This window comes from Vombatus ursinus, unplaced genomic scaffold, assembly GCF_900497805.2.
Source record: "Vombatus ursinus unplaced genomic scaffold, bare-nosed wombat genome assembly UNPS02009205.1, whole genome shotgun sequence".
Lineage (NCBI taxonomy): Eukaryota > Metazoa > Chordata > Mammalia > Diprotodontia > Vombatidae > Vombatus > Vombatus ursinus.
The window spans coordinates 42,079,883-42,095,462 of record NW_020948983.1 but is presented as its reverse complement, the minus strand read 5'-3'; the positions used below and the strand labels follow the sequence as shown (position 1 = coordinate 42,095,462).

Here is a 15,580-nt window from a genome sequence, read left to right as displayed (position 1 = left end):
CTTTAGGAAAACTACTTGAGTGGCTAAACAGAGGATGGACTAGAGTAGGGAGAGACTTGAGGCAGGCAAACCTACCAGCAGGCTATTGCAATAGTCCAGGCATAAGGTGATGAGGGCCTGCACTAGAGTAGTGGCAATAGAAGAGAAGATATTGAAGGGGCCATTTCTGAGAGATGTTGCGAAGGTAAAATCAATAAGTCTTGGCAACAGATTGGGGGGATGGGGTGTGGTGAGAGATAGCGAGGAGTCAAGGATGGTTGAGATCTTAAAGGACTTGGAGGATGGTATTGCCATAGATGGAAATTTAAAAATTCAAAAGTGGAGAAATCATTTGAGGAGAAAGATGAGTTCCATTTGCACAGGTTAGGTTTAAGATGTCTGTTGGACACCAAGTTCAAGATGCTTGAAAGGCAGTGGGACATAGAAGATTGCAGGTCAGCATTGGGTAAGGATAGGGAGACTTGAGAATCATCAGCATAGAAGTGGTAATTAAATCCATGGGAGCTGATGACATCACCAAATGAGGTAGTATAGAGGGAGAAGAGAAGAGGGCCCAGGACAGAACACTGCAAGACACCTGCAGTTAAAAGAGTGTGATGCAGAAGAGGATCCTACAAAGGAGACAGAGGAGTGATTTCATAGGTAGGAGGAGAACCAGGAGAGAATGGTATCCTGAAAACTTAGAAGAGAGATGGTCAAGGAAGAGAGGGTGATTAATATTGTCAAAAGCTACAGAGAGGCCAAGGAGAATGAGGATTGAGAAAAGGCAATTGGATTTGGCTACTAGAGATCACTGGTATTTTTGGAGAGAGAAATGTAGGTGGAACGGTACAGTTTTAAGTCAGACTATAAGGCGTTAAGAAGAGAGTTAGGGGAGAAAAGCTGGAGGTACTGTTGTAGAAGGACTTTGCACAGAATCTAGCTATACAAAGGCAGAAGAGATAATAGGGTGATTATTGGGAGAGATGGAAAATTCAAGTGATGGGTTTTTTTCAGAATGGAGGAAGATGTGGGCATGTTTGTAAGCAGTAGGGAAGGAGACAATAGACAGTGAAAACAAGTGATAGAATGCGAATAATAGAGGGGACAATCTTAGAAGAGGTGGCATGGAATGGGATTGCTTGAACAAGCAAAGGAGTTAGACTTGATAAAGAGTAAGGCCAGTTCATCATATGAAATGGGTGAAGGAGGAGAAAGTAGCAGAAGGCACCTGATGTGAAATAGGAAATGTGAAGAGGAAGAGGGAGGTCATGGCAAATAGCCTCTTTTTTCTGTAAAATATGAGGCAAGGCTCTTAGCTGGGGGTAGGGGGTGGGGGCAGTCATGGGAGGTTTGAGGAGGAATGAATAGATTCGGAAGAGCCACTGTGTAGTGGCATAGTTTGGGCACATGTAACAGGACTGCCTAGCCGCAGTGAGGGCCTGTTTGGGGTTATGTAACATAAATTTGTAGTGGACCCAGTCAAAACACTTATGTGATTTTCTCCACCTTCATTCAGCAGCATGTGTGTAGGAGTGAAGGTGAGGAATGGTGAGAGCAAGCCAAGACTGAGGCTTGGTGTAATAGGTGATAGGAATAAGGGATCTAGGGATTTGAGAGAATGACAGTATGGAGGGGTCAAGATGGGGAAAAGAGGAGAGAGCGAATAATGCATGGGAGATAGCCTTGGAAAAAATGGAGGGGTCAAAGGATTGGAAGTAACAGTGCAGATGAAGAATAGGATTTTTTAAGGAAGGCAAAGGGAGAGGTGAAAAGCTAATAGATTGTGGTCGGATAAGGGGATTTTGGAATTCTTGAAGGTGGAGGTAGTGTATTTGTGGGTGATGGCAAGATCAAGTGTGTGTGGCTGATGGAGGGTGCGAGAGTAGGTCATGAGAAGTGAATAGGTTGAGGAAATGAATGATTAAGGTGTTTGAGGGAGAATCGTTATGACTATGGAAGTTCCCTCATATGAGAGCAGGAGTTGGGGAAAAGAGAAAAATCTGAAGCCTTGTACTGAATACATTGAAGAAGGATGGGGCATGACCTAGAAGTCACTTGTACATGTATTTATATATCTGAAAATGTACATAATGCCACCTTAGAGTTATATAGTTCTTACCATTTATGAATTTCTTTCATAGACACTTTCACATCTGACCCCTTCCTTGCTTCCTTCCCTCCCTTCCTTCCTACTTTCCTCCCTTCTTAAAATCCTTTAATTTATGTTGATACCAGGTTAATTCATATAATATTTTGCTATTTATGAAGTACTTTTATGCGAAGTATTTCATTTGATCTCTACAACAACACTCTGAGATAGCTGGGGCAGGTTATTATTTATCCAGGGGATAAAGATCAATACAAATTGGTTAAGTGGTAGAGTTGGGACGCAGGCCCAGGGTCTTTTGACCCCTATTTAGTGCCTTTACTACTGTGAATCTTGAATTCCCTTTTTCTTTTTTTAATATATAAAGTTTATGCATCTTTATTATGTTTCCCATTAGTTCCATCTAGGTTTTTTTTTCCCCTTCAGTAGGCATACTTGGTTGCTGGCTCATAGGAAGAATGGGACATAAAATATCTTCCTTCTTAATAAAAGTCTCTTAGTATAGTAGCTTTGGACAAGTGTAGAGAATTCAAGCTCTGCCCTCTTCTTTATCCTCCTTTCTCGACAACTTTGTAGATGGGTAGTCAGTTCCTGAAACATAATTGAAAGTCTTGGCAAATAGTTGGACATTCTGGCACGTCAGCTTCCCAAAGTATCACATGGTTTCTTGGCTTTCTTAGCAAGGGATATTATTGCTTATGTGTTGTTTACTTCCAACTGTCTGGATGACAACACAGAAAAACCATTTAAATAGTAACCTACATCAGTTTTTTGACCTCATGAACCTCCAAGGGCTCAGGCCTGTTTTTTTTGAGTCAGGTGTTTATTAGAAATAGCATTTAATTATGACACAGCAAAACATTGTTACTTCATTGTGAGGTCAGATATTGGAACTGTAGTGAAATAAGGATGTCCAAGAAGGAGCCTTTCCACTTACCAAATCAATCCCATTTTTAGAGACGAAAGATGAGGGCAAAAAGCAAGTCCCAGTACTACTTAGTTATTTTTGCTAAAAGCAATCATGAAGGAACAGATGTTTACTACCAATTTCCCATTTCACTACTTGGCCACATAGAATCACTAAGAAAAAAAAACATATCGAAGCAAAATAAATATCAAGTACTTTTTTTAAAAAAATTAAATAGTAAAGTTCCTTTTTCTGCAGATTTTGAGGATTACATTATCAAGGTAGGAATTATATATCTCATATATGCTGCTATCCCTATTGTGAAGTAAGATTGCCTTCTCTTGAAAGCATCTAACCTATCATAGTCCTGAATTATTTTCACGGATTTGCAACTAAAGAAAATCTCAGGGACAGCTAGGTGGCACAGTGGATAGAGCACTGGCCCTGGATTCAGGAGGACCTGAGTTCAAATCTGGTCTCAGACACATAATGCTTACTAGCTGTGTGACCCTAGGCAAGTCACTTAACCCCATTGCCTAGCCAAAAAAAAAAAGAAAAAGAAAAAGAAAGAAAAGAAAAAAGAGAGAGAATCTCACATGACCCTAATGCAGAAGATCATGGAATCACTGAATCAAAGAAAATTCTATATTAAAATGCTTTGCAAACCTTGCAAACTCTTTAGTTTTCATCTACTGTTATTAGTGAATCTTAGCATCAAAAGAATTGAGTCCATTCATATAAAAATCTGTTCTGTAACATTCCTTATAAGGGCAGCTAGGTGGTTCAGTGGATAGAACACCAGGCCTGAAGTCAGGAAGACTTATCTTCCCGAGTTCAAATCTGACCTCAGACTCTTACTAACTTTGTGACCCTGGGCAAGTCACTTAACCCTGTTTACCTCAGTTTGCTCATCTGTAAGATGAACTAGAGAAGGAAATGGCAGACCATTTCAGTATCTTGGCCAAGAAAAGCCAAAATGGGGTCACAAAGAGTCAGATGTAACTAAAACAACTAAACAATAACAAAAAAGCATCCCGTGTAGGTGAAACCAATTTTAATCTTTGGTTGAATACTTTCTGGGAAAGTATTGGGAAGCTCATTCATTTACAAGTCACTACATTTCACTGTTGGACAGCTCTAGTTGTCATACAGTTGATTCTCCTGTTGAAATAAAACTTCTTTGTCCTAGTTTTTAACTACTGCACCTCATTGTTCTGCCCTCTGGAACACAGATGTCAGGCCCACCTCCCTCATGGACAGAACCAGCTTAAAATGTAATTGGGAAATGCTTAACAAAATGAATAAAAATGCAATACAACATAGGTCATGGGTGTGGTTTTCTAAGTTACTATAGGCTTGACAAAGATCCTTTCTGTTTAAGTCTGATACCATTGCTCTAGAACAACACAGAGCAAATCTACTTTCTATAAGACATCCTTTTCCTATATGACATCCCTTCAAAGATTTGAATATAGTTATATTTTATCCTTATAGTCTTTCCTTTGGACTAAAATCCCAGTTCCTTTCAGTTGTTTCTCATAAAGCTTGGGTTATAAATTTTGGATCTCCATCATGATGGGCGTGTTTTGAATGCTAAACAGCTTTCCAGTGTGTCTATCAAAATAACATACTGACATTTGAAGAGAATATTCCATATATCAGTCAAATTAATAAATATTTATTGAGTATCTTTGTGCAAGGCCCTAAAACACCAAGTACATTCACTAAGACCACAATGTGGTGTATTAATGCAGCTGTGAATTATTTAATATTAGCTTAAATAGCTGGTGTTTCATGCTGTTGGCTTATGTTCACTTCCAGACTTTTGTCCAAACATTTTCCACATTTCTCTGAACAAAAATGATGCATCAATGCACTCTTTTAAAATTTGCCACGATTTCTAGTAGTCAATTTATTGCCAGTGTATGATATGAAATGCCCATTGGTTTGCATATTTCTGTATGTCAATGTATAAGGCATTGATAATCCTCCCCTTCCTTTTTCAAGTGACTCCAGATCCAGAAAACCAACATTATATTTGATTGGCGAACAATTTTTATCTTGCACAATCCTTACACCTACACAGTATGGACACTGAAAATGTTAACCTCGGTTGTGTGTTTATATGTGTGGGAGGGGAGAGGTGGTGGGGGTGTTTGGCAAGAGGCAGGAATAGAGAAAAATCCAAATACCATATTAGTAAGTTCTCCACATAGACGGATACATTTAATCTGCAAAAGTGAAATCAATTCAGATTATCTATTAAGTTAACATATGGTCAAAATTTGTGTAGTACCTTGCCAAATATTAAACTGTCATTTTTAAATGCCTAATCTGAAAATCTGACATACTGTTCACACGCTAATCACTACCTCACATTGGTCAGCATCTGTAAAATGATCTAGTTGATGAACCTAGCTTAGTGGATTTTTACTTCTAACACTGTCTGGTGCTTTAGCTAGTTATTGAAGCAAAATTATTCTACTTTTCCATCTGCACAATATTGATACCAGGTAAGTGCACAATTATTTCCTAACGCATTATAGTATGGGGACTGGAGCAAGAAAATTATAACCTGCTAGGCACTTTGAGCAATGAAGGAAGATAACTGAGCCTGAAACAAACATTCTAATTTTTTTTTGAAAGTTGCATTTTTATGGCCTACTGGGTTGATAAATAAAAAAGAAAAGAAGCAAATAAAGTAGAGAAAATGTTAGACAATAGGACTGCTTTAAAGAAAAGTTCTGAAGTCCCTTTTCTGTGACTGAGATGGGAGTCAGTAAAAATAGAAGATATATCATTCACTGTACTGTTTGACAGTTCAAACATCACAAACTTACAAGAGGCATGTCACTTATGTGAAACTACATATTTAACAATGTAGAGATTCCCATTCCAGAAATGACAGGGAAAATATCTGCTTGGTCTTTTTAAAGCAATTATTTTGAGGTCTGAGTGCATAAGCTTTTCTAGAACTCTTGCGTAATATAAATACTATTTCATGGTCAATAGAAGTTATAAAGGACCATGAGGTGTGGGGTGGGTAAATCCCCCCTTGCCTACTAAGATTCTATTTAGATCATACCAACATGTGCTTTGAGTATTCATTTATACTGAATCTGACTGCAAATACAAAGTTTTCTAAACAGCATCTAAAATTTTACAGTTCAAAGGGTCACACATTTTTATACATATTCTATGGATTTTTGTGCTGTGCTTGGGGGCCAACTTCCAGTATGGGAATGATGGGGTAGGATAGATCCCATTGGCACCATTTTCTTTGTATCTGCCCAGTCCAAAGAAGCCCCTTAGCAGCTTAGTGATGCTCGTCATGTTTTGCTAGTTGACGTGAACTGAATGTAAAGGCAAATAAACAAGAAAAATTAGAATATAATAAGGATTTAATATGAAAAACTTAATTACGCAGATGTAGAGTATTCCTATGTATAGTTTTATAAAACAGATATGTGGAAACCTATGTATTCTTTTATTTTCTATTTTAATTCTTTATTTGGTAGTTTTTTAATAAGTGAAACTAAAGAGCAGGCTTTGTGTGGCAGACTTACTCATTTCTCTTCATGGTTGTTTTTCTTTACATATGCCTTTGTTCTTTGACATGTTTAATACCTCTTCTCCTTGCTTCTCAAATCTAATTTGTCACCAACCCTTGTTCTGTCTTCCTCTAGAGTATCTTGAATCTGTCCCTTGTCTATTCCTACTATCACCGATCTATTTCTCACCTTCCTCACCTCTCCCATAGACTATTGCAACAGCCTCTGCTCATTTCAGCCTCCACTATATGCTTCTCTACAATCTATCCTTTACACGGCTTTTACACAGTCTTCCTAAAACACAGTTCTAATAGTGTTACTGCCCTGCCTTGTTTAGAACTTTGAATGGTACCCTGTTATCTCCTGAATCAAGTCCAAACTCTTTAGACTAGCATTGAAGAGTTTCCATAATTGGATTCCAGTCTATCCACCCTGTACATCTCCTACTTCTTTTCTCCATGTATCCTACATTCTCGCCAAACAAGACTGCTTGATGTCCTTTCCACATGCCCTAAAGTTCCCTGCCTCCATGTCTTTGCTTGAATTGTTATCTGTTTCTAGGATACTCCCTTCTCCTAGCTATGTCTAATTCCTACCCATCCTTCAAAGGCCATCTCTTCTAGGAAAGCTCTTAACCACTCCCCAGCTTGCAACTACATGTGTCTTCTTTCTCCTTTGAATCCCCATGGCACTTTTTTGATATTTCTCTTATGGAACTTCTCACATCCTGTTTTGTAGCTTTTTTTTTGTAGTTGGCCTTAACCCCTTCTGCTAGTAGTGCCTGAAATCAGGGACTTTGTCATTTTTTAATTCAGTGAAAATATTTCTCTCCCTTGTGGTCCTTAGCACAGTATTTCACATTCAATAGGAAATTAATAAATGTTTTTTGAACTGAATTCTCTTAGGCCAAATTATAATAGAAAATCACTTCCTTAAATATTGCACTCGAAGAAGTTATGGCCAAATCATCATTATAGCTGTCATGAACTATTGGGACTCAACCTTTTATCCTTTATTTACAATGGCCTATACAGCCTAAACTTTGTTCTGCCCAAAAGGAGATGAAATGATGGGAGGGGAATTGTTATAAAGAGCTTAGTTCCTATTGAAAAGAACAACAACAACAACAACAACAGACTTGCTCATTCGCCTTTTAAATGTTTTTTCTTTGTTATTTTAGGTCCTTTGGTGTTGTCCTCTGGGAGATTGCAACATTAGCAGAGCAGCCCTATCAGGGCATGTCTAATGAACAAGTACTCCGGTTTGTAATGGAGGGTGGCCTTCTAGAGAAACCAGACAACTGCCCCGATATGCTGTATGTATTTCCTGGGCCTCTTAGTTTCTTTCTTCTTTCTATTCTCTGATACTGCCTCCTTCCATTAATAATGAGGGATTAAAACTCAGAGAAGCAAGTCTGACTGCTGGCAGTGTTATAACAGGCTTTTACATGGGTGGCTGCCTATTGGGGTTTTACCCCTAAGGAACCATGTTTGATGAATCGTCTGCCTTTAGGAATATCTTTGTGTTTTGTTTTCTTTTGTTCTTTTTGTCTTGCATCTTACTTTATTTGGTTTTGTACTTAGTGTACATACAAGTTGGGCAGCATTTGCTATTTTGCTCAGGTGAAGCCCACCTATGAAATTTATGACCAACCTTTCCTATCCTTCCCACCCCCCACAATCCAGTCTACACACAAACCTGCACACACATGCATGCAGGGACAAGGGTAGTGAATATCTACATTTCATCAGCATAAAGTAACTTTAAGCAATCCTTTGCAATCACTGCCTTTTTTTAAAGACCGCAACTGTGAAAGGCAAGCAGAAAGAAGATGTGATCTTTGGTATCAGGAATTTTTAGTGTCTCACGCAGATGAAAAACACATCAATTCTTTACCTTGGGCAGTTCCAACATATTGCTGCAACCAAGGCTTTTTCTCAGTGAGGTAAATATTTTCCCCCTTTCTGCTAAATGTTTAAAAAGAGCGCGAACCATATGACTAATATTATCACTCAAACTTCATTTTAGTGAACAATGTGGAACTGAAACATGCTTTAACTTAGCTTTAAATCCCTCTGTACACAACCCTTGGCATGCACAGCCTCAGTTAATTTTAGGCATTTAATACTCTCATATTCTCAAACTGTCTTTTTGGAAAGAAAAACCTACAACTTGTCGTTTTGAAATTTGTTTGAGGCCGATAATGGGCATATGATTCCTTATGGTCCTCAGCTGCTGAGCATTCTTGTGAAAAGAGCTTTTCTGGCTAGAGGTCTTGCTCTGGTGTCAGATGACAGTGTTGTTTTGTGACTTGAAGAGGTAGGAGCTGGGAAAAATGGGAGGCGGTGGGTACTGAGGGGTGGGGCAGCACTGTGGCCTTATGACTTCCCATGTCACACTCTTTTCTTTGTGCACAACTAGAAAGAGGATGACAAGAAATCCCTCAGTTATGTTAGACATATTAAGACAAGTTGTAGAAATAGAAAATGGAATGACTTGGTTTCTCATATTCTGGTTAAAGCAAAAATCTTCTTCATAGAGTTTCTGGATTGTATTCTGAAAAGCACGAATGAATGTAGTCTGCTCATAAGTAGTAAAGGTTGTGTATTAACTTAAAAAACAAAAAGTTAAAAAACCATGAGTAGTCATTCTGGGAAGGCAAGGCGTGTCAGGAAGAATTTTAGATTGCCTTTTTAAGTTGTTTTGGAAAAACATTTTGATGTCCACCCTGGATGGTGTCCTTTTTGGAGAAGCATTTGATAACAGATGTTTTGTGGACAGACTTTCATTTTTGTTCTTGAAAACTACTTCTACCAGGAAAAAATATAAATCCATTGCCCTTTCTGTAGATTGAGATTGTGTTGGGACTTGAAGGATAAGTTTGAAGCAGATGCTTTCTCTGCAAAAATTTCTCTCAGAAGAACAATGTTGAAATGGTAAAGCTGACTCTTGTAGCATTGTGGCTATTTGTTAAGCAAATTTCTGTGCTTTTTAGTACATTGGGTACCCTTTGAAATTTGGTTCCTTTATTGTATCCTTTAAACAGTTATCATGAATGCAAAAGGCAAAGGGTGAAAGAAGATTGCCAGGCATCAGCTATACCCTTCACAAGACACATTTCTTTGACAAAGTAAAGCTTAGACCTGTATTATAAACACAGTCTGTTTAGTGAATAGGGACAACCACCAACACTGTGAGAGATATATATATATATATATATATATCAGGCTTTGCTTTACATTAGGTTTCCCAAAACCCAGATCTGCAAAGAGTTCTTTCCAGTTCTCCTAAATATACCCTACTCAACCTGAGCATATTGATAAAAATTACTCGGGGGATAATTTTCAATTAATTTGAGCAAAGTGCCATCAGAATATGTAGGGCAGGGATTTTTAACCTCTTCTGTGTAACGAACCCCTTTGGCAGTTTGGAGAAACCTATGGATCCTTTCTCAGAGTAATGTTTTTAAATGCAAAAAAAAGTACATAGGATTATCAAAGAAACTAATTATATTGAAATATAGTTCTATCAAAATATTTATGTTTGGTTTTTAGTTTAGTTTTGTTTTGTTTTTAAGTTCATGGGCCCGAGGTTAAGACTCCTAATTTAAGCTATGATGCTCATTGTTAGACATGGTAGAGTCTTGGGGAAGCATTAAAAAAGAGCCCAAGTGAACAGGTGTTAATTTTGTCTTAGGGGAGGGGGAGTGGCATTAGGGAGGGTATGAGTATTTCTCTTTTGTGTCTTCTCTTGTGATTCATGTAAAATTTTGTCTATAAGATATTTGTGGGACTCGTAAAGTTGATCCACCCACAGATGAATGGTATTTTAATATTCATTTAAGATGCCTGGGAATCTGAGCCCACCTGCTATGGGAAAATCAAGACACTTCCTGTTCCCAGCATAATGTAACAGGAAAACTGAGGAGAGGTAGAATTTAGATGTTACAAGTTTAATTCGGTTAGATGTCTTTATTTTGTGGTCCAAAGGTTCTCTGGAAAATTCCTCTCCCTTCTGGATGCATAACAAAATAAAAGGGAGACTGTTTAGTTTTATAGGTAGCATACCTATTTGTCCTTTCTTGTCCTCATTTATGGATAAATTTAGCAAAGGAAGATATCCTCTGGGAGACAAGTTTTTTGGATACAAAGAATTGGAAACCAGCTCAAAATGGAAGACAATATTTTACAACCAGATCCAGGCCATATTCTGATGTCTTGAACTCATATAACCGCCCCCAAAGTCCAGTCCTGCACCATTTACAGACATATTCTCTCACCTATATGGCATGAAGCTCATACACACATGTGTACATATATACATACACATATGCACAACTACACACATATATACATATACACACATATCAGGTGTTCCAAACATCTTAGTGTAGTGTATCAAACTTTACTAGCTTAACACACTGCACTAAGACTTTTGGGACAGCCTGTATAAGTATAGTTTCTTGTGAATGGCAGTTTTCTACATGTAAGAATAAAAGGAGAATGTACCAACCTCCAGATGGACCTGAAACAGAATAACCCAAGGGCGTCTGGACTGCTTTATTGTTCAGTTTGCAAAACATAATGGACACAACTCCCCCACCCTTGTTGATTAAAAGCCATACATTGTTAAAGATTCTTGGCTGGTTCTGCTAGAATTCCAAGTACTTGAATAGAGACCAAACTTAAATAAACTGATGCTTCCAGCCTGTTTTAACACTTGGATAAAATTTCCCCATGGTAAACAGTACATCCTATTACCATTAACTTGCTTACTCTAACATAAGAGTATTTAAATTAGAGCAAGCAATTTAAGATAAGGCCAGAGAATAATGCAGCACAGCAATTTCATGGCCTAGGAGTTGTTTTTGAAACATGAACTCCCTATGAAAATGTGCGGTGGTGACTCCAATGAGGTTGCTTTTTGGAGACATTAAACAGACACACCAGCATCTTCTCTCCGTGTTCTGCTTTGGAGGGAACCTTGTTGTCCTGAGTGTCGTGACCACCGTTCTCATCAGGTCTGATTGAAGCTTCTCCTCCATGATAAAAGCAAGAATGCTTTGATCCTTAAGCTCTTCCTATGTGTCCTAGCTTGCTAACTCTCCTACACAGATTTTGACTTGTCCTTTTTATGATTCCTGCTCAAGTGCTAAGAGCAGGAACAAGTCTGTCAAAGAAATGCTTCTCCTTCCCCTCCCCCCATCTCTTTTTTAATAAAGAATAAAGCAGTGTACAGTAGTAGTAAGCGATTACTTATTTTCTTTTAGCCTGGTTGTAATGCCTCAGGATCATCCAGTTTGCCAGATGTCCCTAATGTCTGTGGTTAATTATGGTCTCAGTTATAGGCTGAATACATTTAAATAATGAAACTTAACAAGCTGGGATTTTTTGAAAGGACTTTTATCATTTTAACACCACAGCTTTTTGACCACATGGTTTTCTTTGCTATAGTTTGTTTACGTCTTAGACCAAATATTATTTAAGGGATATGATATTTCTTCGACATTAGTTTTAACACTTCATCTCTAATTCACCCACCACCACCCCCAAAACAAACAAACAAACAAAACCCAACTTTTAACCAACATTTTAAAAGGAAGAGATGTTTGTTGATTTGTTTGTTTTTTAATCAGCTCATATACTCCTCTAGACCCTAGAGTCTATTGGAAAGTTTTCTTGTTGAGATAGTGTAAACAAGGTCTTAAATCCTGCAGAGTAAAAAAAAAAAAAAAAAACACTTCCTTTTATGGGAAGCACTGGAAGGTTTTTGAATCTGGAATGGTTTAAAAGAAGCATCACATGGCCTTGTTTGTGCTGATGTCACATGCATTACTCCAGTGCTTTGTGGTATCTCCCAAGCATTGCCCCAGGCCACAGGGCTCTAAGCCAGGGAATATCGAGTGAGTGTTCTTGGCCTAGCTGATGCTTCTATTCAGGGACATACCAGTCAGCTAGAGAGGCATAGCCATGAAGTCACAGAGATGGATTTTATATATTTATGTCAGAGCTTTATTTCTACATACGATGTTTTTCTCCTCCCGCCCTTGGTAAATGGTGGAACAAGAGAAGTGAGAAAGGAACATGGGGAGGCAGATTTCTTAGATCCTTTACAGAGAGAGGTTGACTGAACCATAAATGCTGAATGTGTCAGTAAATGCAAAACTTTTACACTGCTCATGATTGTAGAAGAAGCCAAGAGGCTCCCAGGGGATTTTTGACAGTTCTTGGGTGTGCTTTGTAACAAATAAACCATGCCTATTAGAAAGGAAAGATTTAGAGCAATAAAGAACCTTAGAGATAATCCGGCATTGTCCCTTTGTTTTCAAGTTGAAGCAAATGTGACTTGGCCAAGGTCACACAGATTATAAATATCAAATCTTGGATCTGAACTTGAGTCTTTTGACTCTGAATCCAGCTCTCTGTTCTATTATATCACCGTTACCTGAAAAATATGCTTGCTTTAAATTGTATGTATAAACATTTTTTCACTCCTGGAATACTAGAGAATGCTATTTGTCCCTTATGCATTCATAGACAAGTAATGACAGATATTTTGACTGAGCGTGATATGAAATCTGATTGTACTCCTTCAAAGCCTCATGTCCTCATTCATTTACCCTGGACACATTGCCCCCCCAAGACAGATTCAACTGATAGTCTTCTCTAATAGACCTTTATATTCTTTCTGGTCACAGGGCAGGATTTCCCCTTTCCACAGCAAGCCTCACTCCTTTGTGACTTTCTTGAGGGGAGGAGGGGAGAGGAAGGAGGTAGGGCCACCTGTGGTTAAAGATCTTGCCTGTCCAGCTCCAGAGTTCAGAAGCTAGACCAGGAGAGCTAAGGATATTGGCGAATTGTTGCTTTCACATCTATAGATTTATTTTTCATGAAAGCTGATTGATCAGGTTATCTTGTTTTTATACAGTCAATGTTCCACTAACATTTGGAGGTTGGGGAGAATAGAGAGTAAAAGTGCAAGGAGAAAGTTTTAAAGCCTTCTGTTGTTATAGGCTCCTGTTAAAGAAGGAAATTGTTCTTGACCATCTAGCGACCTCATTTTTAAAAATCTCCAAGGAATATACTTTTTCCTTTTCTCCCCCTTTTTTCTTTTTGCAATATAATCAACAATAGTATACTTTTCATCTTGCTTGTGCTGCCTCATCTTTTGCTAGTTCCTGTTTGATAAGCATGAAACATTCTTCTTTCCCATGTAACCTTGTTTTTCCACATGGGATTTTGTATCCACTTTGCCAAATATCACTCACTTTCTGATCTGAGAATGAACTAATGAGTAAAAACACAAGCTCTCTCTTTGGCTTCTAGGTGGTTGACAATATACTTATAGCACAATTTATATTCTGCTTTATCATATTGAAAATGCAGTCTTCTTCCTGAATGAGATACCGGTCTGTGACAGGTGTTGGCAGACAGTGGCAACTCTATCATTGAGCTACTGTGTTGAAAAGTACTTTTGGTGTTCCATAACTTAGAAAGCCAATAACTTTTTTTTGACTAATGACGCATAAAGATGATCTGTTTACTTGTAATCTGCTTGGACAATCAAAATTAAGGTCTTAAGTAGAAACTAAGTAAAATAGAAGCATTTCAATGACGTCTCTAGGTAGGTCTGAGCACATAGATGTACTTAGACACTCAGAAACGGAGTGCTATCAGTTTTATCCGCTTTTATGTGTTGTTCCATTATATCTTTGTGTTTCACTTGTAGGTTTGAATTGATGCGTATGTGCTGGCAGTACAACCCCAAAATGAGACCTTCTTTTCTGGAGATCATTGGCAGCATCAAAGATGAGCTGGACCCTGGCTTCAAGGAGGTTTCCTTCTTCTACAGTGAAGAGAATAAGCCACCAGACACAGAAGAGCTGGACTTAGAGACTGAAAACATGGAGAGCATTCCCTTAGACCCTTCCTCCACCCTCCAGCCGGCTGACAAACTCTCAGGACACAAAGCCGAGAATGGGCCTGGTGTGGTGGTCCTCAGGGCCAGCTTTGATGAAAGGCAGCCTTACGCGCACATGAACGGGGGACGCAAGAACGAAAGGGCCTTACCTTTGCCCCAGTCTTCGGCCTGCTGATCCTTGGATCCAGAATCCCATGCAAACAGTAACACATGTACACGGGGGTTGGGGTGGGGGGTGGAGGGAAAAAGAAATTTAACAATATATTCAAAAGCCTACTGTACCTCAGTGGATCTTCAGAACTGCCATCGCTGCACACAGGAGACCCCTATCTTCAGTAAACAACACATTGATGATTTTTTTTTCTTTTTTTCGATATGCAAGCAGATGTTTGTTTCAGTAAAGGATTCCTCAAATGAGGCAGGCCTTTAAAAACTTTACTGGTAACATTTAATAGCAACAGAAAACTTGAGGTCTGATTTTCCTCTCTCTTTTCCCCTGTCGTCTTTTTTTCATACATCTCTGTCCTCACACACAGTACACTTTCTCTTGGCTTCTTAAGGAGAAACGTATCTGCGCGCAAATCCAACCGTAAAGCACTTTTTATCAGATCAAAGAAATGGCTGGCTGAGTGGCCCCTATTACCCCTTGCAAGCACCTGCCTAACACTATATAGGTCTTTATAAAATCAAGTTAAGAGACTGGATTTTTAACTCTGCTCTTTAAACCTTTTTAATAACTCATGAAATTTTAAAAGGGCCATCATTCATTTGAGGTTGTTACCATTTTCAGTGCTGCCAAATTTTGCCAAAAACCCAAACTTTCCTTTTTCCTTAAACTGTTTTTGTTGTTGTTGTCTTAGGCATGGAAAGAGCACAGTAATCAATTGCTCCATTAAAAAAAAAAAAAAAAAGCACTAGTAATCTTCTCCACCCAATCAAGACACTAGTATTCTTTTTTACATTTCATTTTAAAAAGAAATCAAATTCTTTTTGTCTAGATTATTGATATTTTTAGGAACTGGACAAAATATTCCTTTCTCGTGATGGAAATGGGAAGGAACTGAAATGATTCCCCCCCCCCCCCCCCCCCCCCCCCCCCCCCCCCCCCCCCCC

At 38.5% G+C, this 15,580-nt stretch overlaps 1 protein-coding gene across 2 annotated transcripts in view; it reads left to right on the top strand.

Moving 5' to 3' along the window:
• The window catches only part of IGF1R (insulin like growth factor 1 receptor), a 379,535-nt gene extending 364,157 nt beyond the window's left edge, over nt 1-15,378 (top strand). For both annotated transcript variants that reach the window (XM_027851666.1, XM_027851668.1), the window contains 2 exons: nt 7,728-7,862; nt 14,276-15,378. In XM_027851666.1, coding sequence (XP_027707467.1) covers nt 7,728-7,862; nt 14,276-14,642 — 502 coding nt within the window. In that variant the 3' untranslated portion in view covers nt 14,643-15,378. The remainder of the gene's footprint in view (nt 1-7,727; nt 7,863-14,275) is intronic.
• Nucleotides 15,379-15,580: the final 202 nt, after the last annotated feature.